This window comes from Octodon degus, unplaced genomic scaffold (assembly GCF_000260255.1).
Source record: "Octodon degus isolate 3935 unplaced genomic scaffold, OctDeg1.0 scaffold00083, whole genome shotgun sequence".
Taxonomy (NCBI): Eukaryota; Metazoa; Chordata; class Mammalia; order Rodentia; family Octodontidae; genus Octodon; species Octodon degus.
In genome coordinates this window covers 3,262,459-3,289,309 of record NW_004524659.1, presented here as the reverse complement: position 1 = coordinate 3,289,309, position 26,851 = coordinate 3,262,459, and the positions used below count along the sequence as shown (strand labels likewise).

Genomic DNA, 26,851 nt, shown 5'->3' with positions numbered 1-26,851 from the left:
TCTCCTTTGGGAAGTCCATGATGGAAGGGTAGCAAGTTTGAGCCCAGCCTGGGACACTTGGCAACTTAGTGAAAGCCTGTCTCAAAATACAAACCAAGAAAAGGGCCGGGGATGTAGCTCAGTGCAAAGGCCCAAGGTTCACTGCTCAGCACAGCAAGGGGCAGGATGGTGGGAGGTGAGGCATGCACCAGGCAAGGGACCTGGGTTAGGCCAGCCAAAGCATCCACACCTGCCAGCACCTAAGTGCCAGCCACTGCTTTTGAAGCTTGAGGGGAAGAGAGGCAGCTTCTCCGTGGCAGCACAAGTGGCTGTTGCCTCCGCTGCCAGGGCTGACCCCACCCCCTGCCCGTCCCGAGTCTCAGGACACCTATGCATCTTACAGCAGCAATTTCCCTTTGTCTGCACCTTCCTGACATCACTGTGTTATGGGGAACCTGAGGCACGTGGGGCCGGTCTGAGGTAAGGGTAAGGAGGAGCCGGGGTGCACAGTACTTCCCTTTTAAGTCACCTGGAGGCTGCGTCAACACAATTTGTGAGGACAAGTCACTTCCTCCTCTCCTGCTGGGTATGGTGTAGGCACATGCTGTCAAAGAAATGGTGCATTAATTCCCTAAAGCAAACAAGAACTTCACTCAGAAAAGTCAAAATATCAATACAGTGCAGTAGTTAAGAGACTGGCATTCCGAGGGAGGCAGATCTGAATGACAGTCATCCCTGTTGGGCAACTCTGGCTGGGCAGCTGTGTGTCTCTGAGACTGAGTTCCCTTCCCTGCCACAGAGCAGAGAGATTAGGTCCCTAGTCCCTCCAGTGCTGTGAGGACCAGGAACAAAATGGCAGGCACGGTTTCCCCCAGTGCCTAGACCTGGGCATACTCAGGAAAGTGGTGGCTCCTGCCACACTGACTGCTGCTGCCACCCTTTCCCAACTGACCAGACTATTCTGGCTTCAGCCAGCTGTTCTCATGCTGTGGAGACACAGCCCCAGTCAGGAGGCATGACTCCCAGGGGTCCCCCCAGCCCCTTGGGTGTGCAGCCTTTCGAAAAGCGTCTCATTTCCACAATTCTCTTTGGTCCTGTACAAAGGTAAACCTTGGGTCTGGTGTTGAGAATGCCCAGGAGGGCTAGGAAAACGGCACCTGTGGAGGACTCAGGCAGCCCCCAGTTGTTACGTCACAGAGGCAGCCCCAGGAAAGCCGGCAGTGCACATGCCCTTCAGTCGGAAGCCAAGGCCCCTGACCATGGCTAAGGCCCCTGGAAAAATGATGCTCCCTTCCCCGTGTGGATCCAGTTTCCAGCCCAGGCCCAGGCCCACATGTGAAGCACATCAAAACCAGATTAATAAACCACTCGCATCATTTCAGAGGGGGAAAGAAAACTAACGAGATTTATTTTTAATTAGTTGCTGAACTTTAGTGCCTCCAAGTTTTCACCAGTGAAGTTGCTTATTGAATTTCTCTATGCAGGTCACTGCTGAGACCACAGCCCTTGCCTGGGAAGCCCCACACAACCAAGCCACACAAGTTAACCCAGCCTGAAGGACATGCACTGGCCGAGGCTCTTACAGGGGCTTAGGTAGCGAATGCACCCCCAAGTCTTTCAGGAGCCCATCAGCACCTGCCCATCGGCTGCCCACAAAACAGGTACACTGGACCCTCCAAAGCATCTCCAAGCACCTGCTGAGATTTAGCCAGAAGGGGGTTGGGGATGGAGGGAAAGAATAGACTCATTCATGGGCAGCTGCTGAGATGATCGGCCAACCTTCTGGGAGATGTTGGGGACATCCCCACTTCCCCATTGTTTTCATTCATTACGAATAGCTAAATGTTTGACCACGCATCTCTGCTGTGGCCGATTTCATGTGTCCACCATACTTGGCCCACAGCACCTGGATAAGTGATTAATGAGCATTCTGGTTGTGTCTGGGAGGGCATTTCTGGGTGAGACTAACATTCAAATCCAGAGACCCAACAGACTGCCTTCCATGTAGGAAAGCCTCCTCCGGCTGCTGCCTGGCCTGCCTATCTCGGAGCCAGGACATCACTCTTCTGCACTAAACTCAGATTCAAACCAGAACTTAGACCATCAACCCTCCTGGGCCTCTAGCTTGTGAACCACGTATCTTGGGACTTCCTAACCTCCAAAATCACATAAGCCAGTTTCTCTTCATAAATGTATGTACATACATATATACATACACACACACACAGGACCATGCATAGCCTAACAAAGTACACACACTCTGCTGGGTGTGTTGGCTGGCAATTTCATCCTTGTGTGGGCCTAATGGAGGCACTCACCCAAGCCAGGATGGTGTGGATTGGTCACTAGCCGTGGTCTCTTGATGCATGCAGGAGACACAGTAAGCACAGCATGATGGCGTCCCCTGGTATGACACCATGTCCTATTTTACAGCCAATTTTTCCTTATACGTAAGAGTCTACTCTAGCCAGACATGGTGGCGCATGCCTGTAGTATAGCCTGTGCCCCGGGACCACAGGTTTGATCTCGACAACTTAGTGACCGAGCAAGACTTTGTCTTAAAGTAAATAAATGAATAAATACATAAATAAATATAAATATAAATAAATAAATCAGCAAGCAAGCCAGGATATGGCTTAGTGGGAAGGCCCCAGGTTTATAAAAGAAAAAAAGAAGAAAAGATACAAACCCAGAGCTACACATGCACACACACACACACACACACACACACACATAAATGTAGAAGTACACATCAAAAATATAGCATAGCAAATACATATATCTGTAACATAATCATTTGAGATCCTGGCTGAGTAACATGCACTGCACAGAATTGTATGTGCTGTGCTTGTATATACAGGGTAGTGTGGGCTTGTGTACGACAACATCCCCACAGATTCATGACAAGCTGTGATATGCCATTACTGTATCACGAGGTGATAGGAATCTTCAGTTTCATTATTCTTAAAGAATCGCCATCACATATTCCATCTATTATCATTGATCCAATTGTCATTATTCAACACATGGCTATATAATCTCCTATTGGTTCTTTCTCCAGAGAACCCTGATACAATCTTCCTTCCTCCTGGACTGACTGGTTCTGCATTCAGAACACAGCCCTCGTGTTCTAGAAGAAACATTCCCCATACCCCAGGGTAAGTCTTAGTTTCCCCAGAGTGGGTAGAAATCAACATCTGCCCTGCCAGGAGGGAGGCTGGAAGAGCCTCTAGGCATCCCCTCAGTGTCCCCACGGAGCTGGCAGAAGCTGGGGGACAGCAGACATGACCTAGCTACCTGCAGGCTCTTCCCTGGCCCCCAGGTGTGCAGAGCAAGCTGACTGGTGCATCTACTCAGTGCCTCTCTAATAAACAGGTGTTGGGAGAAGAAGAGCAGTAATTAAGTTAATGCAGTGGAGAAAGAAAGGAAAATGGTTTTCTATCAGTCGATGTCACACAATCAAGATTTCTAATAAAGATGGAGTATGATAGAAAAATACAGAGAAGGGGCCCTCTTAGAGCCCAACCAATTAAAATACACTTATTATGTGTTGGATTTTGAATTACACTGGTATGAATCCACTGTAGCAAAACTTTAAAAGATGGCATTTTGGACAACGTGTATTTTTCTTTGATAGACTGCTGTCCTCTGGCCATGTCATCTGCAAACACAAAAAACAGAAGGAGCAAAGGGGAGGGCCATTCAGGGCATCTCAGCCACTTGAGTCCCACATGAAATCATTTATTAACAAATAACTAGATTTTGATGTTTAATTACTCATGTAATCTCCACTTTTACATTGTCATAATGGATGTTTACTTCGGTGATTTATAACATGTAACACTTTCTGTTCTATTCAAATGCACAAGTGTAAGCATTTTCCAACTTCTTTGTTCTTAGATAAAAAGGAAATTGATCTTTATCTGGTTACCATTCCGCTTTTTAAACACGGCAAATGCTGTTTCTGAGAGGAGGGGGATGGTGGGGATGTGAGGTTTCCATGGATTCTTTCATTTTCTCCCTTCTTCTAGGAAGTTTCTGGAATACCTCAGTTGATGGCCCAGTCTTGCCTTCTTCAGAGCCTCCAAAAATTGCTGGTCATAAACTTCAGAAGTTTGCAAAGCAGACGTTTGAAAAAATGAGTCTTCCTCCAAGTTTAAATGTGCAGAAAGCAATATCCGCCTGCTTGCCTCCATCTGTGTTCGTCAGACTCAGAGCGGCTTTGGTCCAAATATGCCCAGAGCATGCTGGGAAATGTCTGCTCCCCAGGGTGGACATGTGGGTGAGGCCCACAGGCACAGCCACTCTCCCCCTTCAGAGGCACTGTCCCTTGCTTGCTGACTCATGCTTCCTGCAAGGCTTACGTCACCCATGACGTGCCACCTATCATCCACCTGGCAAACCCAACGCAGGCCTGTGTGTTCACTTCAAATAAAAGCAGTTACAGACATGCCTGGCCTAGATGCCACTCTCTTGTGGGCAGCCTGACAGTGGGTACCCTGCAGACAGCATCCTACACCCTGGCAGTATGTGTATCTCCCTACAACCTCCACCAACACCTAAGGGGATCCCAGCTGCTAGAGGAAAACAAGATGTGGCATAACCTGAGAAAGCCAGATATCTGAGATGCCCGCCCTCGAGCCTGGTCATTTTCAACAACTCACTTACTCATTCCTTCAGCAAATACTTCTTGATCTCCTTCCACGAGCCAGGCTCTGGGGTAAGCGTCTGAGACACATCTGGGCAGAGAGAACCCTTTATGCTCCTGTAGTGCACTGGCTAGTGCATGGAGAGAGTTAGGAACAAAATGCAAACACAAAGCAGGCATGGTGCCACACACCTAAAATCCCAGCACTCTATAGGACTGGGGCAGAAGGAGCCTGAGCAACTTAGCAACTTAGTGAGAGCCTGTCTCAAAGTGAAAAATAAAAAGAACTTGGGAGATGTAGCTGAGTGTGAAGGCCCCAGGTTTAATACCTGTGATTTCCAATAAAAAACTAAAAATAAATAAGTAAATAAATAAGGCCAAGGCCCATGGTGCATCAGATGGTAGGAGCTCCCATCAGAAGCAAGGAAAGGAAGAGGAAAACAATGCACTCATGAGGTCTACATGCATTATCAAACAGGAGGGTGGCGCAGGGACCGGGGTTCGATCCCTGGCATGCCATGGTGGCCCTGCCCTGGGGCACGCTGCGACGCTGATTGAGACTGGGCGCGCTGGCACACACCTGTAATCCCAGTGCTTGGGAGGCTGAAAACAGGAGGATCACTACAAGTCTGATCTGTGTGGTGAGACTCTGTAGACCCTGTACTAAATATTATTTAAAAAAAAAAAAAAAAAAAAAAACAGGAGGGCTGAAGAGCCTCCCTGAGAAGGGGGCACAGTGCACACAAAGCCTGAAGAGGAAGGTCAGGAAGCCTTCTGACAGAGAAGCAGGGCAAGATGCAAAGAAGGGCGGGGCCGGAGCTCAGAGGCACCTCTCTGAACTCCTGGGGAAGGGACTCTTCTGTTCCACCCCCAACCCCAGGGATGCAGCACTTCCGAGTGGTTCCCTGTGTACCCGGAGAAGGGAACAGTCCCCACTGCACCTACTCCAGTCCTTGCACAGCTGGAGCAAGGCAAGAGGAGCAGCCCTGCCTTAAGACAGCATTTGTTTCGTCATTCAGGCTTTCCAACAAATTCCTTGAGTCTACTCTGTGCAAGATGCTCTTGCAGGTTCTGGGGTTACAGAAATGACAGCAATGGGCTGTCATGTGTCCATGGGCTATCATGTGTCCGTGGATAAAAATGGACAAAACTGCCATCTTCACAAAAATTTTTTAAAGATATTTGGCACAGCTTCTCACTACGCAGCTCAGACTCCTAGCGATCCTGTTTTCTGCCTCCCCAGCACTAGGATGACGATCCTGTTTTCTGCCTCCCCAGCACTAGGATGACAGGTGTGCACCACCACACCCAATCTCAGTAGCCGGCTCAGTGTGCCCTGGGGTGGGACCAGAGTAGCCTGTGATGCTGGGTATTGAACCCCAGTCCCTGTGCTTGCCTAAGCAGGACTTAGTCTGCTAAGCTATCTCACCAGCCCTCATTTTCACTAATCTTAAATTCTGACTGGTGAAAGATAAGCAAAGATAAGACTATAGGGAAACAACAGAGGTGAACAAGGTTATCTCAGAAAGTGTTAGCTTTATGAAAAACTAAAACAGAGAGTGAGGGCTGTGCTGCACAGGGCACTTGAGGACGGTCGCTCTGAATGGATCACATTAAGCTAAGTCTCTGTGATTCCCTGGAGGAGAACTTTTTAGTTGGACGCAGAGATGTTACGAAGCCCTCACGGCAGAGACAGCATTGTGCATTGGAAGAACAGGAAGAAGGCAACGATGTTTCAGAGGTGATAAGGACAAAGACCTGTACAGGACAGGTAGGGGGGTGAGGCAGGGTCAGGGCCACCTGGGAGATGGTGTCATAGTCTGGTCTTAGAAGACCTCTAGTTGGAATGACTCCACAAGAGTCATGCTCTGCAATGAGGTGAGGCAGGGCAGATGAGTGTCACACGCAGCAGTGGGGGATGAGGCCACCCTACTGCCCCCTGTCCCCAGGTCTCCTCTCCAAGTTGGGGAGATTCGTGGGCACTGGGAGAAGCTTCAGGTGAGGGGCTCCTCAGCCTTAACCACACTATGTGCATGAAGCCCGCATGCACTCAATATCCCTGTACAACCCTGAGCATTATTGATTCCCTGGCAAATAGACCACAATTATTTTTGAAAATAGATGGCATATTTGTCTATCCTCTGAAGCAGCTCATACTCCAATAGATAAAGTGTCAGGAGAAAAATCAAAGAAAATGGAGGTGTCCATAGCTCAGATAGATTTTTTTTTTTTTAATATTGGCAACGTACAAACAACTAGCAGAAAAGTCAGGAAGGACAGTAGCTGAGGGACAATGCAGAAAGCTGAAAAAATTCCTCCTTGCAAAGGGCTGTGTAAGATGTCCAAACAACAAGAAAAAAACGGGGGGGGGGGTCAGAGGGGCCCAGCAGGCTTTTCCCGTTATGTGGCTAACAGCATCTTGATGTGTCCTGAGAGCAGATCCAGCGCAGAGCCACCCAACCTCTAGGACTAACAGTGTGAGAAGCAGACTCCTCATGGGCAGCCCCAGGGATAGTCTCATGACCCAGACTGGGCCCAAGGCCTCTTCGTGGGCATTTGAGAGAGCTCCTCATACCTCTCTACCTTTAAGAGAGGTTGACTGGGCCTTATCACTGACATCCTATTAGCACACTGTCTGGAAGCGCTACATCCTCATAGTAGAAGACAACTGTGTGCTTATCCCAGGCCTGGACCACATTACAGGAATGCCTCTGTGTTCACCAGCCATTTGGGAGGGTTACGGAGTACTTGGATTTTGAGCAACAGAGCCAGGAATCAGAATCATTCCTGACCTACCCAGCGGTACACTAAGAGGCCCATGGAGGTCCAACACAGCCGTGGACCTGGGTCAGAAATATGGCTGGTCAGGGGCCTCCTCCTCTTCTTCCTCCTCCTCCGAGCTGTGGCCTGGACACTCCCAGATCTCTCACCTGTGTGTATCCTCAGGTGGACCTTGAGGTGATGGGATGTCCGGAACGTTTTCCCGCAGTACGGGCAGTCCTTCATGGCTGAGCCCAGGCTCCTGTCGCGGAGCAGCGCCGGCTGCTGGACGCCAGCGGATCTCCCAGCCTCCTCACCAATGTCTGCAAGTGGAGGAGAAACATTCTCACATCACTTCAGCACGTGTCAGAAGTTGTTCACACCAAAACTGCTAACACCACACAAAGTTAAGCATGTCAATACTACACCTGTCTACTTCATTCTTTAAATCTGACAGAATGCTGACAATTCATGTATTTTCTTGTTATTCTCTTAAATTATTTCATCTTTCCTATCATCATTTTAAGCAGCATATGGTACCTTTATATTGAACTGAATTAAACAAGAGAAGAAACAGCTGTGTCAGCAGCTGGTTTGATTTCTTCTTTTGCTTAGTTCCTATTAAATATTTTTTTTCCAAAAGTTTAAAAATGTGGGTGTTTGTTGAATCTGATTAATTTATAATATGGATTAGCTGGAGAGTTCACTACAGGATTTAAAAAAAAAAATCATTATTTTCATTATCGCCAGCAACAAATAGAAAGAAAAAAAAGTATCTCAGCTGAATCCCTAAGACATGCAAACACACAGTTATTCTGGGACAGGAAAGAAAATTATCCCAAACTGATCATTTCTTCCTTGTAAAGTCTTGTATCTATCGCTGGCTGGTGTAATCTTATGAAAAGGAGAAGAAAAACTATGGAAATGCGGTTCCACAATTAGCCCATGATAAACATATAGTGACATATTCAAAGTCATGTGCCGAAACTCAGCTGCAGAAGTCCCATAAACTTAGAGCACTGCATTTAAATCTCCGTGCAGTGACTTGCGAAGTTCCTCTTGTAAAGTATCGATACAAATTTTCCTTCCTGCTGTTATTTGTTATGTAACCCAAGCCATTAGAAAATGGAATAAAATTTACATACGGCTTCCTTCTGCACAAAAATGATGGGATATAATAGTAAATAAAACTGTGAAAATATCTAGTGCTTGGAGGATATGTTATTGCGATACCCGAGGCCTGACATCGCGCTGCTGGGCAGAGCCATGGGGGAGCAGGCCAGGAGTTGGGACTGTGCGTCTCTAATGGGGAAGGCGCGAGAGCACATTAGGGACTCCTCCTTCTCCCTGAGTCCCACCCAGGTCTCCCTACTGAGCCGCAGGCTGCAGGCCTGGCAAGGCATCCCAGCTCCGAGGCTAGCGGCGTCCTCGCCACAATTTCCAGCTCACCCTCTAGCTTCATGGTAAATCCCACTGTGAGAATGAGGGAACCTTCTGGGGTAAGGAGCAGATCTGTGAATTCTGCAGAGATGAGAATAAATAAGATTTGTGCCTTCCAAGCAATTGGAAATGCAAATGGCTTTTATTCTGCAACATCCGTGCCTGGTGTTCTCTGCTAATGGCCGAAAGGGACAGACTTATAGACCATGAGCCAGAAGAAGGCAAACACACTTAATTCTTATTTGGTGTTTGCTGCAAGCAATTGTTGAAGGGCTTTGGCTTAGAGTATGTGCCCTGTCCTGGGACCATGAATGACCAGATTACCACCCTGGGAAAGCTCACAGAAAGCCCCATTTAAACCCCATTCTTCCCTCAGATTATCAGTGGAGGACCTATCCAAAGGGTGTAATTACTCAGACATTCTTTTCTAACGACAAAATCTAGGCGTCATCAGCTGTACAGGCACACAGGCAGGAAGGCTAAGCACACTTCCATCTAGAACTTGAAGTTGGTCACCTAGGCCCAGCAAGTACTAGAGTTGTGGTCACACTAATGAAATGTGGAAAGGCGACCAAGGGGGCTCCCGCATAAGAACAAACAAGCATGCCTGTGGCAAAGTCATGCAGACAAGTAGCCCAAGCACATCCCAATCTCGTGGGGCATCCCACAGCCCGTGGGTTGAGTCTACAGGGGCTGCTACCAGAGGCACCTGATCATGGCCTAGAACAGCCAGATGCCACTCCAAGCCAACCCACCTAAGTCCCAACAGTTGAAATGTCATCCCACATCCCACCCTGCCCATCCTGACCCATGGCCCTCTGCATTTGCCCTCCTGGATCCATCCATTAGATGGATCCAGGAACAAGGTTCCCTTGTTTTCACAGTGGGATTTACCATGAAGCTAGAGAGTGAGCTGAAAATTGTGGTGAGGACGCCACTAACCTTGGAGCTGGGATGCCTTGCCAATCATCCATCCATTCATCTGTCCTCCTCTGTCCAAGTTTCCTCTGGCTGGGATCACGATGAGTTGGTTTAGAATTCTGCCCAAGTACACCTCAAAACACAGTTAAGACACCCAGTCCAGAGGCCGGTGACTGTCAATTTGAGTTACAAGCAGCCCTGAGCGCACTGGACATTAACTGCATGCCGGAGTTAACAGGTGCAACCTCCTGAGAGTCCATTCCTACAGGTCTTCCTGTCCTATAAACTGCCCCAGGAGCTTTCCCCCACTGTGAAGAGGACAAAGCTGGCACAGGAAAGAGGACGCAGGGCACATCTCTGGATGTGTTTTTCACAGTGCTGGCCCAGAGCACACTCCAGATAAACATGGAGACAAGGCGCCGGAAGGCTGTATAGAAGTTGCTACGAGCGGAACTCACTATATGTCACTCTAAGTGATGGTCCGTATCTGTTTTCCTTTTATCTTTCTATCTTGGATATGTGTGGCCCAATAAAAAGAATAAATTTGTAAGATAAACAGCTTTCTTTGCAGATTTAAGAGCCTAATTTTCACTTTACACAGAAATGGCTTTTTCTGGGAGGGCCAGAAGGCCTATGGCGTTTACACTTGGACTAATCCTCCTAGAAAAACAAACTCTGAGCCACGGTGAAGGAGAATGGTGGGTGGTCCCAGGAAGTGACCAGAGAGGCAGAGAGGAGGAGAGCCAAGTGCGGGGAGGGCTGGGGCAGTATGGCCCAGCTGCACACTCCTGGGGCCCTGGGTGTGCGCCCTGGATGGGGACTGGCTGGGTGCTTGCTGGTAACCATGCTGAGTTGATCCCAGGGCCTCAGGAGCCTGAGGCTCACTCCATAGACAAGATGTGCTACTTACTCCACAAGTCCCTGTGCCTTCTCCTCCCAGACAGTGAAAACGCTCACTCCAGCCCCTCTCTCTGCAGGCTGCAGGACCAAGTTCCTTCCCTCCATCTGCTGCTCCGCACAGCCCACCAGTGAAAGGCATTTGTCAGGGCCTGCCGCAGACATACTGGTCCTTCCCCCTCTGCTCCAGGAAGGAGGCCGTGGAAAGAGAGATGTGAGAAAACTCGTCTCTGGGAACCTTTGTCAGATGGTCTGTAGAGGGCTTGAGTTTTTGTTTTAGTTTCTCCTCCAACTTGGAGTGTCTGCCTTCTGTTTCCCTCCTTCTCCTCTCTCTCCTCTCTCTGCTGTATCTCTTCTGTCTGCTCCATCTCCTCTCCCTGTTCCTCTCCTCTCCTCCTCCTTCTCCTTCTTCTCTCTTTCTCTCTCCTCTGTCTCTCTGTCTGTCTGTCTGTCTGTCTGTCTGTCTGTCTGTCTCTCTCTCTCTCTCTCTCTCTCTCTCTCTCTCTCTCTTTCTCTCTCTCTCTCCTTTCCTCCCTCCCTCTCTCTCCTCTCTCCCTTTCTCATACCAGAGATTATGCTCAGGGCCTTTGCATTCAGCTATATTCCAAGACCCTTTTCCTGTTTTATTCTTAGGATCTCACCAAGCTGCTAAATTGCCCTGGCTGTGCTTGAACTTGTAATCCTCCTGCCTCAGCCTCCTAGAGTGCTGGGATTACAGGTGTTCTCTACCACTCCAGGCTCAGGCTCTCTTAAGTGTGTCTCCAGGCAAACTAAAGGCAGACAGATGGACAGAGGCCAGCCTTGAACTCACCACCTGCTCTTCCTTGCTTATTGTGAAAGGAAGAACCCTAGCTAGCAACTGGAGACAGAGTTGTTCCTAGAGGCCTCAGCAATGTGGTGCAGGAAGGAAGGCACCTCCACACTTAACACACCCTCACTTTGGGTGTGCTAGGGCCCCCACATGAAGCAGAAATGGGTGAGTAATAGCTCCTGGGAAGTATTACTTTCCATGACTCCCCCACCTGTAATGCAGCATCCTTTCTTCAGAGATGAATGTCTTGTATGGAAACCACAAATAATATTCCAGGGAGACACAGGCTATCTCTGAATCCCGTCCAGAGGTTTACCTAGAACCACTGAAATGACGCAAGTGTCAACAACTCTGCCAACTTTCTCTTGAGCCTACAAGCTTCACTGATTTGCTAAAAAGAGACAGACTAAAATAATTTAATTTTTTTTTTTTTTTTTTTTTTTTTTTTAGAATTGTTATTGGAGTATGAAGGGGCATCAGCAAGAAGAACTTACTAATTTCATCTTCTTAGGGTCAGAAACTACATCTTCAGCACTTCGGCTCACATGTACTGCTCCTCCAAGCACACAGCAAGGTTGGCCTGGGGATGGTGACCTTCAGGTGTACACCTCCCTTGAGCCGCCATAGAGGGCAGATACCTGTGGGCTGAAGGAGGAACCAGGGTGGTTCAAAATGGCCATGGACCATTTTAAAATCCTCATGATAAACTAAAGTGAAAAAATGAGGGTAACGCCTGGACAAAGACACATACCTAGAAAGAAATGACGTTTCCAAAGTTAAAACCTAGAGGTGTAGAAAGTACTGGAGGCACTCTCAGAAGCCAGCCCCGAGATTGGCGACCTTGCTGTACACAAACATGATTTGAATTTATGAGCGTCTCATTATGCACTTAACCTTACTCACTTATAATATGCTTAGAATTTTAAAACTCGGTTTATAAAATGATTTTGTACCTTAAGGGTAGATTTTCACACAGATTATCTTTAAACAGGGAGCTTCCTTGGTGTGTTTAAAATAGGCTTATTTGCCAACAAGGATGTCCCAAGAGGTAGGCAGTGGGAATCTTTCCTCCTGGATGCCTAGCGCCTGGCGTCCTTAGGTGAGTCCCTTCACCACCACCATCCCCACCACCACCCTGAGCCTCAGTTCTTTCCTCACTCAGTGGGGCTGGACATCCTGGGGAGCTTGAGCTCCGACTTCCTGTAATCCCACAATACTGGAAGAGCCCCAAGCACTCCCATCTGTCTCTGCTTATTATCTCTTTCAGGCTATTTGTCTACTCATTCTGCTCTTACTCCACGTTATGGTTTGTGTCTAGTTGTCCCCCCACAGCCTCATGCAGTCCTGGGGCAGACTTCTAGAGTTTGTGATTAATTTATGATCCACTGGGATTTTGGGTGTGAGTGCTACACCCAGCCTGGGGTGGATAGTCTCAATGCAGTTTAAGGGAGACAGAGTTCCTCTCCATAGCTATTGTTGCTGCTCCTCCTGTCCTTTCACTCTCTGCTCTTTGCTGCACCGTGAATGGCTTGCTCTCTGCCATGTGCCACTCTGCCTTGGAGCCAGCTGAGTAAGGACTGAAACCTCCAGTAACTGTGAGCTAAATAAACCTTTCCTTCCTTCATTTTGGGTGTCAGGTATTTGTCACAGAAACAAGAGAAGAGTGACTGAGGTACTCCAGAACCAAATAAGGATGTAGGATTGAGTCTTAAACATATGGGAGAAAATGACTATGAAAAGGACAGTAAATGATCCCTAAATATCCCATGTACCCATGAATTTCCCAATTTCCTTTGTGTGAAATAGAGATCAGGTGACTGGTCCTGGCCAACGGTTAATGGAAATGCAAAAAAAGCGAGTAAGCCAACACCACCCTCCTTCCAGCTGTCCAGCCATACCACCTTGCAACACAGGGTTGAGAGAGTAAAATCACAAATAGAGGGCACCCAGGTCAGTAAGCCACCAGATGGGTAGAAGCTGACCCACATCTGCCTTTGAAAAATAAATCAACCATGGAGATCTACAGGGACATTGTTTGGGCCATCAAGAATTAACTAAGAAGAGTAAACCTACTGGTGAGGTCTTCTGGGTTTATACCCAACCTTTAGGTTGTCCCATTAGTTCTCAGAATGGAAGAGAAAGAGACCCAAAGAATCAGGAGAGACCAAAAAGAGAAACAGATTGTGTTTTAACTGTGTGTGTATTCTCAGTTCTTGGTTCTTCCTAACTTCCTGGCAGACTGATCCTTCATATGCCCAGAAGTACATTTAGGAAAGAGTCTATTAAAAAATTGTAATGATGATAGTATTGTGGATGTTAGTGATGAAGAGCACACTGTGAGTGGACAGTGACCCCACTAACCTCCCGCGGGAATGGTGCTTTCTGTTGACCTGGACATTTACTAATTTGTTGTATAAAATGCCACAGTATTTTAAGTTCTGTGGAACTTCTGGTACTAGAGTAAGTACAGCACATCTTTCCAGATGCCTTACCAGGCATTCTGAATGCCTACCCTGTGCAAAAAGATCTCAAAAGTATAACTTCACTTCATTTATTTTTTTTAAAAAAACAATTTTATATATGGAGACAAAGAGGTACAGAAGCAGTTCAACAGGTTCCCCTCCCACCCTTTTTCATGTCTTTGCCCACATATACCAGTGCTTTAAGATCTTTTCAAGGGTGTAGAGTAATTCCCTGGACAAAATTCAAAGGAGTGTATAGCCCTTCTCAAAAGCTTAACACTTCCCCTCTTAGTTTGAAAACTTTAAAATTCACAAGCTTTAATAGTGCAGCGGTCATGGTGATAAGGACACTTAAAAAAGACTTTTTTAAGTTAATAGTGTGCATACAAATTGTAACATTGCTGTCAGCAACTCTGCTTAGCTCTCGGAAGCCACCACTCAGGCCTTGGGTCAGTATTAACTTATTTTTCTATTGTTTCCTTAAAGTTCTTGGTTTTACAATGTCCTCATACAGTCATCTTAACCAGTTAAGCATCACTATGGATTGCTGAGAGTATTTGCTTAGAGAGTTATTTTAGGAAAGGATGTCACTTATGAGAAGGACATTACTACTCCCTTTAGAGCTGCTACAAAGGACTGTGGGGGTGGAATGTCATCTATGCTAGCTTTTGTCACCTTCAACCCAATGTCAAAACCAAGCAGAGGTCCATTTGGATTTGGCAGGATAAAATTTCCGGAATTGGGGAAACGGGTCATTAAAAGGATAAACCTTTCGTTTTTTTAAGAAAAAAAAATATAAGGCACTAAGATTTCTTCCCTTCTTTTTATGCGGAGGGAAGAGTACTGGAAATCAAACTCAGTACCTTGTACTTGCCAGGCAGGCACTTGTGCCACTGAGCTGTATCCTCAGCCTTAAGACTTCAAATAGCTTCCCTAAAGCAACATTTTGATGAGTAAAGTGAAAATGAATCAGAAACACATGGATTAAATTTCCCTTAAAATACACAAGGGCTTTAAAATCAAGTATTGTGGGCCAAATATGTTTCTTCTTTTATCAAGCCGAAAGCCTTTCCCTGATCACCCTAGGAGTCTTCAGGACTGCTTCACTGCTGATTGGGATGCTTATGGGGTCTCCTCCCCAACAGCCTCTGGACTCTTCCGGCTACCGTCTTTCGCTGGGGTATGGACAGGGAGCCAATCCCCAGCCTGGAGGCTGTGATCATGGTCGCAACAGCTGGGTTGTGAGGTCTACAGAATCCATCTGGGACAAGACATCAGGGGTGACATGTCCTCTAGGCTCTTCATATTCTCTGTCTCCCGGTCCGGTACAGTGTGCTGCAGTCCACCCCAGATACCATAAAGCTGAGCCAGGGCAGAGTAGGCTCGCCCAAGAATCTGACCTTGGTGAAGAAAAGCAGGCAGGGCAGTACAGCCTAAGTACCTGCCACCTACTGGGGATAGTTGCTGGTTCCCACAAGGGGGGGATCAGCTCCTGAGGTCAGAGCTGCTCAAGCGGCTGCTCTTTCTACTCATCTACTGCTCTTCAACATCCTCAAACTCCTGCCCTAGGGGTCTCCATTGCTGCCTTACCTTCCTCCAGGATCAGGCTCCCATTTTCTGTCCTCCTCAACCCCTCCAAGACTGGCCTCCAACCCTCTTGGGATTGTCATAGTCCATATCTAAAATATCCCCCAAAGTCTCATGTCTTCAGAGGTGGGGCTTTGAGAAGGTGACAGGATTGAGGGGAGGGGTACTCTACATTGCATCAAACTATTCATGAGTTCTTAGCTATTAGGATGTAAGGCCTGAAGCATGACCCGGAGGGTGTATTCTTGTCCTTGGCTTCACTCTTCAAGCCAGCTAACCATGGACTAATCCCACTGGAGCAGTGAGCCAAAATAAATCCCTCTTCCTTTTACCTGGGAGTGCCAGCAACTTGTACAAGTGATGCAAAAGTGACCAATATAAACTTTCTTCCCTAGAAGTCACAAGGAGTCCTTACTCAGGTTTACCCACACAAGGCACCTCTGTAGAGGCCACCTCTGTCCAGGCAATGGGGGAATCTCCACCCGCTGATTTCAAGGGTGCTGTCTCCGTGGTGTGACCCTTGACAGCTTATATCCACTTTGCACACTGTTGTTCACCTGGGTATTGAGCTGCTTGCTGCCTGTACCTGCCTAGGGCAGGAGTTCCAGGAATAAGGGTCCGGGCACCCTCACGCCGCGTCACAGCCCCAGCACATGCTAGTGACTCAGCTCTCGGCAGGCGCACCACAAAACTTTTTGAATAAATAAAAGAACTACAGGAGGCAAGTGAATTAGAATTCAGGTACCAGCTCCTCTGAGAGGGAATCCTCAAGTAACCCAGGAGGAAATTGCACAGGACGCTATGAGAATCCCAGACACTGCTCAAAGCCCTCCATGTGAGCATCCACGTGAATGGAGTTTGCGGCCAACAGGCAGGGAAGGCAGGGATGTGTGGGGGAGGCGTCCTGAAAGGGGTGGCCTTTGGCTGTCTTCCAGGTCTGTCTTCATCCAGGTGGAAAGAACCACAAACACAATTGCAGCAAAGCTATGAGCAACCTCTTCAGAAGATGGCGGCTGTGTTGCTGAATGAGACAGCTTCTACCATGCCATCTACTCAATTTGTCTAAAATTTGTCAATCCGTCTGCCATTCCATCTACTCAATTTGTCCTTCACTGCCAGAAGGCGAAAGCCTCAGAGAAACAGGAAGAGACCTTAATCCGCAGAAGAGAGTGCAGTAAAATAGGTATTTTTAAAGCAACCTATGACCCACTTGCTACAATAATTATTCTAAAATATTTGCTATACCTTCCTTTTTACATAATTTAAGTACTTCCTTCTCTCTTTAAAAAAGAAAGAAAACTCTAGAAGGCTCTACTTTCAGCAAAGCATAAATTCCCAAAAGATTTCTACATAATTTATTTTCTTTTTTTAAAAAAAATTACTATAGCTTTTAAGATCCTCTTAAGATAATTTACAGCCACCTCCTATACGAGGGTGGGGTGGGGGTGGGGAGAAGACTGGAGGACATCCGACTGCAGGAATTCTTACCTAAATGACACTAAGAAGGAACGGGACTGATCTTTTCGAAAATGCATTTGGTCAGTTGCCATAACTTGTGGAGCCGAGTTTTCTCCAGGGAATGGTGCCCCGGGAAAGGAGAGAGGACGATTTGGAGATAGCATCTCCCCTGGAGACATGTTTTGCCATATTCTTTTTTAAACAAAGAAGACATCTTAAGCACCTTGCAATATCTTTCATTTAATAGTTGGCAGAAGGCAAGTCCCTGATGAACGCTGGCCCTGTGTCTTTCTCTTTAACCAGCTGAGTGATCCAAGCTTTTAATATAGCCGTTCCAATTATTGTAAAAGTCATCTAGTACCTTATAACCACAAATATTGACAGTTTATTGCACAACACATTCCTGACATTTGAAGGTCACACCATACATAATACATACTCTTTTATAAAAGTGTCTGGAACAAAGAGATACATGATAAGCAATTACCTCTCCCGGCTTGTATGTATGTACAGTTCGGGGCCGGCTGCAGGTTGCATGGGAGGCATACGCATCATTTTAAATAATCTATTAAGGCAGCGCAGAGGCATTCATGATGGATAATTATGAAATGGCTCATGTGCACGCCGCAGTCGGATGGGCTGGCTGGGGCAAGGGGTCTGAGCAATTCTTCTCCGCTGAGTTCGGGTCACAATGCCACTTCGCTGCAGAGAGGCCTGCCTTACTCCACAATCAGATCCCCCCCCCAAAGCCATTAAGCATAAAAACTCACACTATGTTCTTGTTTTTCATACCAGTTTACATGTGGCTGAAAGGAATTTTAAAAATCCACTGGGCCCAGCTCGGAGGCTCCCTGAGGGGTGCTGACCCAGCTCTGATCACACTGCCCCCTCCTCTCAGGCAGTAGCATCCACTGAGATCTGTGGCGCTCTGACCCTGACTTGTGTCCAGCACAGGTATGAAACTGTTGGGGCAAAAAACAGAGCGTGAAGGGAGCTTCAACGCACTTGGCCGACACCAAGATCACCCTGCCATCTCCAGGGAACATTCAGAGAAGACAGGCACTGTGCACTGTGCCCACGCCAGCAGTTTCTCTGTCTCACCCCACTTGTAACTTCCAGAGTGAAATCTAATAGACAGGTTCAAATCGCAAAAGCAGTAGAGGTTTTGCAATCCAAAAGACCTCAAGCCAAAACCAAGTTCACCAATTCTTAGGTGTGCAACCCCGGACAAACTACATAATCTCCCAGAGGTTCAGATGACCCCTTATGTGCAAAATAGGGGCAATCATAATAATTCACACCTCAAGTGCCTGTGGCATAAAGTACATAAATACTTGTTCTAATGCCCTGCTTAGGACATGCTCCAATTAATAGTGGCCTTTAATGTTAATATTGCCAAAGGGACACCTTGCATGCAAGGATGCCAAGGGAGAGACCCGGGCTCACTCTGCCCACTCTCCAGTCCTATGGGATCAGACACAGAGGTCCAGAATGGCAGGATATTTTCCTTTCCTGGGAGGTCCAGGTTGCAGCAGTTTCTCCCAAGCTCTAAAATCCCAGGCAATTCTCCCAAGTTAACACTGGAAAACAATTCAGACTGCAATTGAGCTTTGCATAGATGACAATCTTTAATCACAGATGAAGCGGCAGGTCATTAGAATCTACACCAAGCTCCCTTCCAGACAATACTAATGGCCCCTGCGTAACATATATACAAGCATGTGGAAGCACAAATATATATATACATATATATGTATATATTTTGTATTAAAATAATCGGCAGACCCTCAAGATAATCAAAAACCCCTCCAAGAGAAATTTTTATGTAGGTTTTTAGGATGAATGTCCTAAAATTTAAGGCACAGGAGCGACATGATTTCTACAACGATGACATGTTTATTAGCATTAAATCCCAGGAAAGAGGACCTATTTATAAAAAGCACATTTCTGCATCTGAAAAGGGTGCCTAGCAGGATGTGTGTGTTTCTTTAAGAAGCTATTCTGTTTTAGAGGGTAGCAGGGAAGACAGGGCACCACGTGACCGGGAGGTTGCTATGGTAAATATGCATTTTTTATTGAAGAGTAAACAGTGGCAGAAAACAAGTGTCAATTGCCAGCTCCGAAGTTACTGCCATTTTTGAGCTACATGTACTCGGCTAGCCTTCCTCGTTCGAGAATCTGTATCAGAGGCACACCATCACTGGACCAAGATTAAAAATCTTTTTAAAAATAAACGGTAAGGTCTTTGATGCCTTATAGAGATAAGTATTTTATTTTGTGTGTAAAAATTACCCTCAAAAAATCAGCCATCTCTACCAAATAGTCGCAGCCCAGATTTTTCTGAAGATCTGTTCGCCAGCTGGGGGATCTCCAAAGCACAAAACCTTTGGCCTTGGCTAAGGCCACAGGGCAGAGAGGCCAAGAAGACAGCCAGGGTCACCCTGCTATCAGCTGCCCTGGTACCTGCAGACAAGCGGCAGGCAGAGTCAAGCCCTGTGGACGCTCTTCCTGTCCGCTGTCAGTGTCCCTGCAAGGCCCACATTCCAAGCTGCCCAGAGGGCAGGGAGCTTTAGCCCACAGAGCTGTCACCCTTTTGGCAAAATGTTCTTCACCTTTTGTCTCTTACAGCAATTGCAGGAGTGTGGGTCTATTCCTGGTAGTTTCTGGTAGGAAATTTCGTTTCCCTGCAATATAACTACCTTTATGACCTTTCTGTATTTCACTCAGCAGTTTTAACCCTAAAGAGCTCATGGTCCCGTGGAGAACAGGTTGTCTACCAGCCTCACTGTACTTTACCCTTCTCCAATAGCCACTCTCTTTCTATGTAGCTTATAAAGTGCGGGGGACAATGGCAGGGACCCCTCCTCCACACCTGGAACCGCAGGTGTCTAAGCAATGCGCACCGGAAGCACCCACCAGGAATGGATGGGTGAATCCAGTGAACAGTCCTAGCCTCAGTTTCAGGAAGTCTGCACATTGTTCCTGAGATCTAACATAAAAGTATCAAGTGTTGGCAGATTTCTCAAAGGAATTGTACAGACTCTGGGAATTCCACAGTCTAGTCCAAAGGTATTTTGACCAGGGACAAGGAACTCACAAAGCAAGCTGAGTGTCTATATGTGATGGGAAGGGACCCACGGGCAGCAGAGAAGTGACCTAAAGTCCCTAGCTATGCACAGAGCCTTCCCAACCCTCCCCAACCACAGGAACACACAAAGCAGCTTTTCCTCCTGCCTGAAGGGACTGGCTCAGACACCAGAATGCCTCCTAACACTGAGGTTTGTTTGACTCCAAGATCTGAATTCAGATCTCCACTTGGCCAGTGCCAGCTTCTGAGATCCTGAGCAAACTATCAATGCTTCATGAGCTTTGGTTTCCTTATGTGTAAAACCAGGTAACAGTGTTTATGGTAATGGAATCTGTTCATCTCCTCAAACACAGGCAGTGTGCTGGAAAGGCCTTTAGGTGCTGAGTCTTACAGTGGTACCACAGCAAAGCAGGAAAGTCCCTGGCTCTTGACAGACAGCTCTGGGTCCATTAGGTACTGCCACTTGCTGAAGTTGCCCGCACTCAATGCTGCTCATCAAATGAGGTCTTGCAATTTCTTATGAAAATCAAGTGAGATCATGAGAGGAAGGGATATCTGGTAGACCCCCATTTGCCATCTATGTAGTCCAAAGCACAGTACAGATAAACCAGGATAAATCAGCAGGTGACAAGTCATATAACGTAGTCACACAGGAGTTTCCTTCCCCGACACATTCCAGGCAGGGTGCACACTGCCAAATGCCGCCAGCCATCGAGGCAGGTAGAGTAAGTCCTGCATTGCCTCGCTCATAAACTCACAACTCACATCTCACTGCACCTGTTCTCTAAGCATCCCTTTGAGGTGCGCAGGTGAGAGGACAGGAGAAAGGGGAGCAGAGGGAGAAGGGGAGTGGACATGTGGCCACAGCCAAGCCCTCACTGTCCCAATCTCCATCAGAAAATGACTCTTGACATCTCTGTCAAGTGCCCCACTCATCCAGATGTTTGGCAGAGGCACCTGTGCAGGTCATGCAGCCTTTCACCTTGAGCTCGAATCTGTGCCTAGAGACCTCCTGGCCACCCCATGTGCTGTCAGGAAAGCATTTCCCCAAAGGGAGAAAAAGCTTTAGAGCTGTAGGCAACAGGCCGTGACACAGGCTGCAACGTGATTTCAGAGGCAAAGCTTACAGTCCTTCCTGGAAACTTCCCTCCATGACATAAAGAGAACCACAGATGCAGGTCCGCCAAAAGCATCACAAACCCCCTCTCTTGGCATTGTCTGCCCAGCAGATATGAATTTCTCTGTCAGACCTCGGGATCACATACTTCCCTGGGCTGAGTCTTGGAACGATAACATCCCTCCCCCTTTGTCCTGCCTGGCTCCCCCTGCTCAGTCACCAGGGCTCAGCTCCAGCACCACTTGCCTGGAGACACAGCCCCTGACCTCTCAGACTAAGCCTGCTCTGTTTCCTCAGAACTTCACCTGCACAGCAGCTGTCAAGAGTTTGCACCTAGTACAGGTTGGGTATCCTTCATCTAAAAGTGTGTACATCCTTCATGTAAAAGTGTGTACAGCCACCAGCATTTCTAAAGTACATGCATATACACAATAAGATAGCTTAGAGATGACACCCAAGGCTAAACAAGAAGTTCGTCTATATTTTGCAACACCTTATACACATAGCCTAAAGGCAATCTTACATGATATTTTTAGTGTACCTCTGTTTTCACTGTTCCCTGTCTTATATGATCAGGTATAGGATTTTCCACTCAGAAACTTTTAGATTTTGGAGCATTTCAGTTTTGGAATTTTAGCTACACCACACTCAATCTTGTGTGTGTGTGTGTGTGTGTGTGCATTTGTGTAGTGTATGTGTGTGTTACATGCTTAATATCTGTCTCTCCTACTATAGTGTTTTTTTCTTTAAAGGCTGGCATGGATTCTCTTTTTCTCCTCCTTGTGGTCTCCAAATTACTTGGCACAGAATGGGTTCTTAGAAAATACTGGTGGATGGATGGATGGATGGATGATTGACTGATTGATTGACTGACTGATTGATTGATTGATTTGGAGAGGATAGGCAGGCTCCAGGGCAGTAAGACTCCAAGGAGCTGTCTTTGCTTTGTGAATGTCCCCCTTCTGAACTGTGTGACACCCAGCTCCAAGTGCAGTTGGCTGATGTCCAAGAGTAGGGTGACTATAGCAGTTCTTCCCAGAAAGGAAGGGGACAAGGATACAGAACGTCTGGTCTGTGGGCAGCCTTACCCCAGCCAGAGCAGCCATCTTTCCTGGGTCTCCAGACTTCTTTTCCAGGCTATACCTGACAGGATGCAGGGTCCCCACTGCCAGAGTCCAACCCCATGGAAGAAGAGCAAAAGGAGCAGGAGAACTGGCCTGGATCTTTAGAGCCACCTTCTCCCACTGTGCTGCTTAAGGTTCCACGCAATCTCTCCCCTGCAGGTCCCTTCCCCACACACACCAGCCCAGCTGGAGCCCCAGGGGCACACAGAGATTCGGCTTGGTTCTGCAGCAGGACTGGTGGCTCTGGGGAGCCCCCACTCAGAGCTGGGCAGAGGGAAGCAGGTGGCATGATTTGGGCAAAGAGAACTTCAGGATGTGATCTTTTGGGGCAGGACCACTGCTGGTGGAAACAGCGAGTCCAGCCCCGGGGGTAGCACATCAGGCCATTCGTTCTGCCTCAGTACTTCTGCTGAGTTTCAGGGCCTGAGGATAAAGTCTGCCCAGACATATGTTCTTGGGGGTATCCCTGCATGCGCCGCCAGAATGAGGAAGAATACGTGGCTCTCCCATCTGTGTGGCGCTGACTGGATGCTCCTTTTCCGCAGCCTGGAGCCCACAGCGCTGCAGGCTTCTTCCTGCTCCTCCTCCTCCATCCTCCATCCTCTAGTTGGGTGCCACCCAAGACCTACTCTGTGGCAACCCTTTGGTCTGTGGCTGACTGTGCCCCTCTAGCAAGGTACCTGGCACAGGGTAAACACTAAATGCATATTTGTTGCCTAAGTAACAATTGGACAAGGTGACATCACTCTGCTCTGTGAGCCGCTAGTGACTTTTTTCTTTAATAGGGGGAAGCACTTCCCCGTTCCCTGTGGAAGCCCTCTGCACTAATATTCGAAGCGGCACACACACGGTGCGCAGGGTCCTGTGATGCTAATTTCTATCCCGTCACTGAGAGAGACAACTAAATGTTGCAAGGTTATTCAAAACTCCTGCCCCTCATCCTCTGACTCCTCCTCGGGGAGAAATTGCTGGGGAATACATTTCCTCATCTGTATGTTAAAGCACGGTTATAATCCACCTATCATGATTGCAATTTTGGGAATCAAAACGGAGATCCAAAACAGCAGTGTGATCTACATTTTAGCCACATATATTATAATAAATTAAGTCAAAGAAAGAGTTCTGAATTAACTATCACTCAATTCCTTTAATACCTCACAAGGATATGGAAGGAAGCTGTCCTCCAAAGAGCGCGGGCCTCTCAGACTTCTACCCAGGCGCCCACACTTCTACTGTCCCATGCCTGCAAAGGAAAGATGCACAGCCAGATACTGGCTTATAGCAATACTGTGCACTCGAAGCATTAACTGGACTGAGCTTCTATACCCTGGGTTCAAAGCTGCCCAGGCTACAGACAGGCTGCCAGTGTTTCCTGGCCATGGGCATGCAGAGCACCCACAAAGCATCAGGCCGGGCAGCCAGCTGGCTACTGAGAGGGCAGCACAGTGATATTTGCAGCCCCACAGCTCAGGGGGCCTGAACTAGGGAGCAAGAGGTCACACTGGCTGCCCCCCAAATGACTGAGGCCATGTCCCTTGGGCCTCTCTTTCCATTTGGGCATCATGTGAGGACGGGGTTCCAGCTGTGATGGAAAAGGTCCAGTCACCCAGGGCTTTCTTGTGCTACATTTGTGACACCTACAAACGGGGCAGCTTACCAACACGCAGCCGAGGTTTGAAGCTTCTCCTGAGAAGCTCTTCCTTCTCCCCTGCTGGGTCGCTGGTCCCGAGGAGTATGGTCGTGGGGCTCAGCAACAACTGGCCCCTCCCTGTCCTCAGTACCTGGCCACCCCCACCTACCTGCATCCTTCAGAGTCTGCCGTCTCAGCTGAGCTGATCTGGATGCCCTTTCCAGGTCTAAAAACAGCCTTAATAACCTCAGTTGAGCAAACAAGGCAGAAGCCTCCAGTCTAATTCTCATAATTATGATGGGTCTATTATTTCAAAGCCAGTGATGATTGTAGGGTCAGGTACTCAGAGGAAGAGGAAAGACACATTCTTTAAAGTGATAGCAAATCTCCCTTGATTCTTCGCTGTCATGCCAAATTGCATCCAGAAATGCTAAAACGTGTGCTCAGAACCTTAGTCAAATTTCAAAGGGGCCTCGGGAGGAAGGGCAGTGATCAGAGAGAAAGATGGAACCAACAGAGGGCCAGGCAATCTGAAGACCGCGTCCCAGGACTTGGCAGCAAAGCGGGCGGTGACATTTTTCCCTGCTGTGCTGGCCTGAGGGGATCTCTGTTCCTCACCACGCCTGGCCTTCACCCATCTGCTTCAGGCTGGGAAGGCCTGACCCTCATCTGTCTCTTGAGGTGCTTCTGGCCAACCCTGACCAGCCTACCCTCCCAACCTTCCTGATTTCTATCATGTGTTTTGATTCCAGCCTGCTTTCCAAGAGCACTCTGTAAGTCTCCTGTCTCATAATCACCAACAAAGCTGAGCTAAGGGCTGGCCCACAAAAATCACTCAATAAACGCATGTTGGTTGACGTTTCCACCAAACAGGCACCATTATTATCCTCTCCAGGGCTTTCTTCACAGGGCTTCTTCAAGGGGAAGGGAAGCTTCGACCAATAACTGAAAGCACGTTAGCCTTCCTGGGCTGGCTTCTCTGCTCCTCAGTCTGAGCTCCCAGCGTTGGCTCTCACATGTGTTTCTCCAAGCTTTTATTTCATTCAGCTAACAATAAAAACAAGGGCGCATGACAGGTACAAAGGTGTCTGAAGCAGGCAGTGGCCTCACATAAAATTGTGACCCAGGAACACCACAGGGGAGGCTTCTGGAACCTTCCAACTTTGCACGTGCATCTTGTAGTGAGAAGCCAGTTCTCTCTGTGGTCCTCATCCATCTTAGACAACGGGCCACCTGAGGCACGTCAACAGGAGATGTTTGTGCTTTCTGCCCTTCCCCTTGTATGGGCACAACTCTGGGGCTATGTGAGATTCTCCACTGGGTCCTTTGTAGACATTTTAATTATTATCTTTGAGCACTTCCATAAAGAAAAGGGAGATTAAGAAAGAAATTTCACATCTACTTCCACTGTACCCACCGTAGCTCTGGGGCCAAAGGGCAAGTCCAAGAAAGTCCTTTCCTTTGATCAACTATGCTCCCATTGTCAGAACTTGCTGAGGTATGATTTTGTGTTAACGGCATGAGATACATGCGCTGAGAAAATCAGAAGCTAAGTTTTTTTTGTTTTTTATAATCCTGGTGCAATTTACTATGTTCAAGAATGGACAAAATAAATACACAGAGGGTAACAGTAAGAGCCCTGAAATCTGAACTTATGTTAACATAAACCACCAGGTCTACCATTATAATTATGATATAGGCCTACATTTATGTAGCAGTTCTATGTAGGACCTAAATCCATCTCTTATACAGCACTATGGAGTAGGAAGTATTATTACCTCCACTATACAGATGAGAAGATTGAGGTACACTGAGATCGAATACAGGAGGCAGCAGTGTAGGCTGGAGCCGAGCTCCCCTGGTTTCCAACACTAACAAGGAGGCCTCTCTACACCCTGCTAGGGGGAGATGAAGGGACAAGATGACCTGCGGTGTGTTGGGCACTGAGGCAGGAATAGGAGACGGGAGCCCAGCTTGGAGAGGAGTGCTGGCCAAGACGGGCTGCTGATCTGGGTGCTCTAGAAAGACTATATGTCCCACAGGAAGAAGAGCAGCAGCAGGACGCTGCCACAGGAGGTAATGTCCTAAGCTTGCCTGTCTACCACTCATTCATCTCTTAGGTCACTTGTCTTTGTTTTTTTGTTTGTTTGTTTGTTTTGTAGTACTGGGAATTGAACTCAGGACCTTGTGCTTGCCCAGGTAAGCGCTTATTCTACTGAGCTATCTCCCCAGCTCCAGGTCAGCTGTCTTTGCTTCCACACTTTTACAGCACTTCTCTCCTTGGGAGTATTTCTGATCTTTCTACATGACCCAAGGACCCCAGGTGCCAAATACTGTCTGCATAAAATCATTACCAGAGAACAAATCTGTGAAAGCACCTACAAAGTCCCTTATTCCACCCTGGCCACATCTAGGAGATTAAGGGGAGGCTTGGGGTGAAACACTCTTTTTCTTCTCTTTTTGAGGGAATGAATAAATTGAATAACCTCTCCCTAACCACCTACTCTAGTGATGACAAACTGCCTCAATTGAATAATCTGCGGATGCTAGCGAAAGGTATGTGTGTCTGAGACCTGCGCATTTCCCCTTGAGAGAATCGCCTAGAGAGCATTTACTGCTTGGTGCAATCTACTCAGCTTCAGAGGAGAAGCAGATCCTAGCTGGGTCAAGGACCACAAGGAGGCAAACAGAAATCACATCTGACCCTTCAGGTCCTGCTGGGCTGGCTTGCTGTCCCATGTGGGAAGCCAACAGGTTTGTGTATGTGGCACCCAGCGCCCCTGAGAGCAGCGCTGAGCTGTCCCGTATCTGCCATGTAGATCTTGCATTTCTTTTCCTTCCTCCTTTATCAAGGAAGATAGAAACCACCAGGAGAAGCGGGCTCTCCTCCCAGTCCGGGAGGACCACGCTACGGCACCCGGGTGTCTTC

At 47.6% G+C, this 26,851-nt stretch overlaps 1 protein-coding gene across 2 annotated transcripts in view; it reads right to left on the bottom strand.

Annotated features, from left to right (window-relative positions):
* Znf536 (zinc finger protein 536) overlaps nt 1–26,851 on the bottom strand; it is a 101,884-nt gene that overhangs the window by 16,415 nt on the left and 58,618 nt on the right. For both annotated transcript variants that reach the window (XM_004636686.1, XM_004636685.1), the window contains exon 2: nt 7,558–7,710. In XM_004636686.1, coding sequence (XP_004636743.1) covers nt 7,558–7,710 — 153 coding nt within the window. The remainder of the gene's footprint in view (nt 1–7,557; nt 7,711–26,851) is intronic.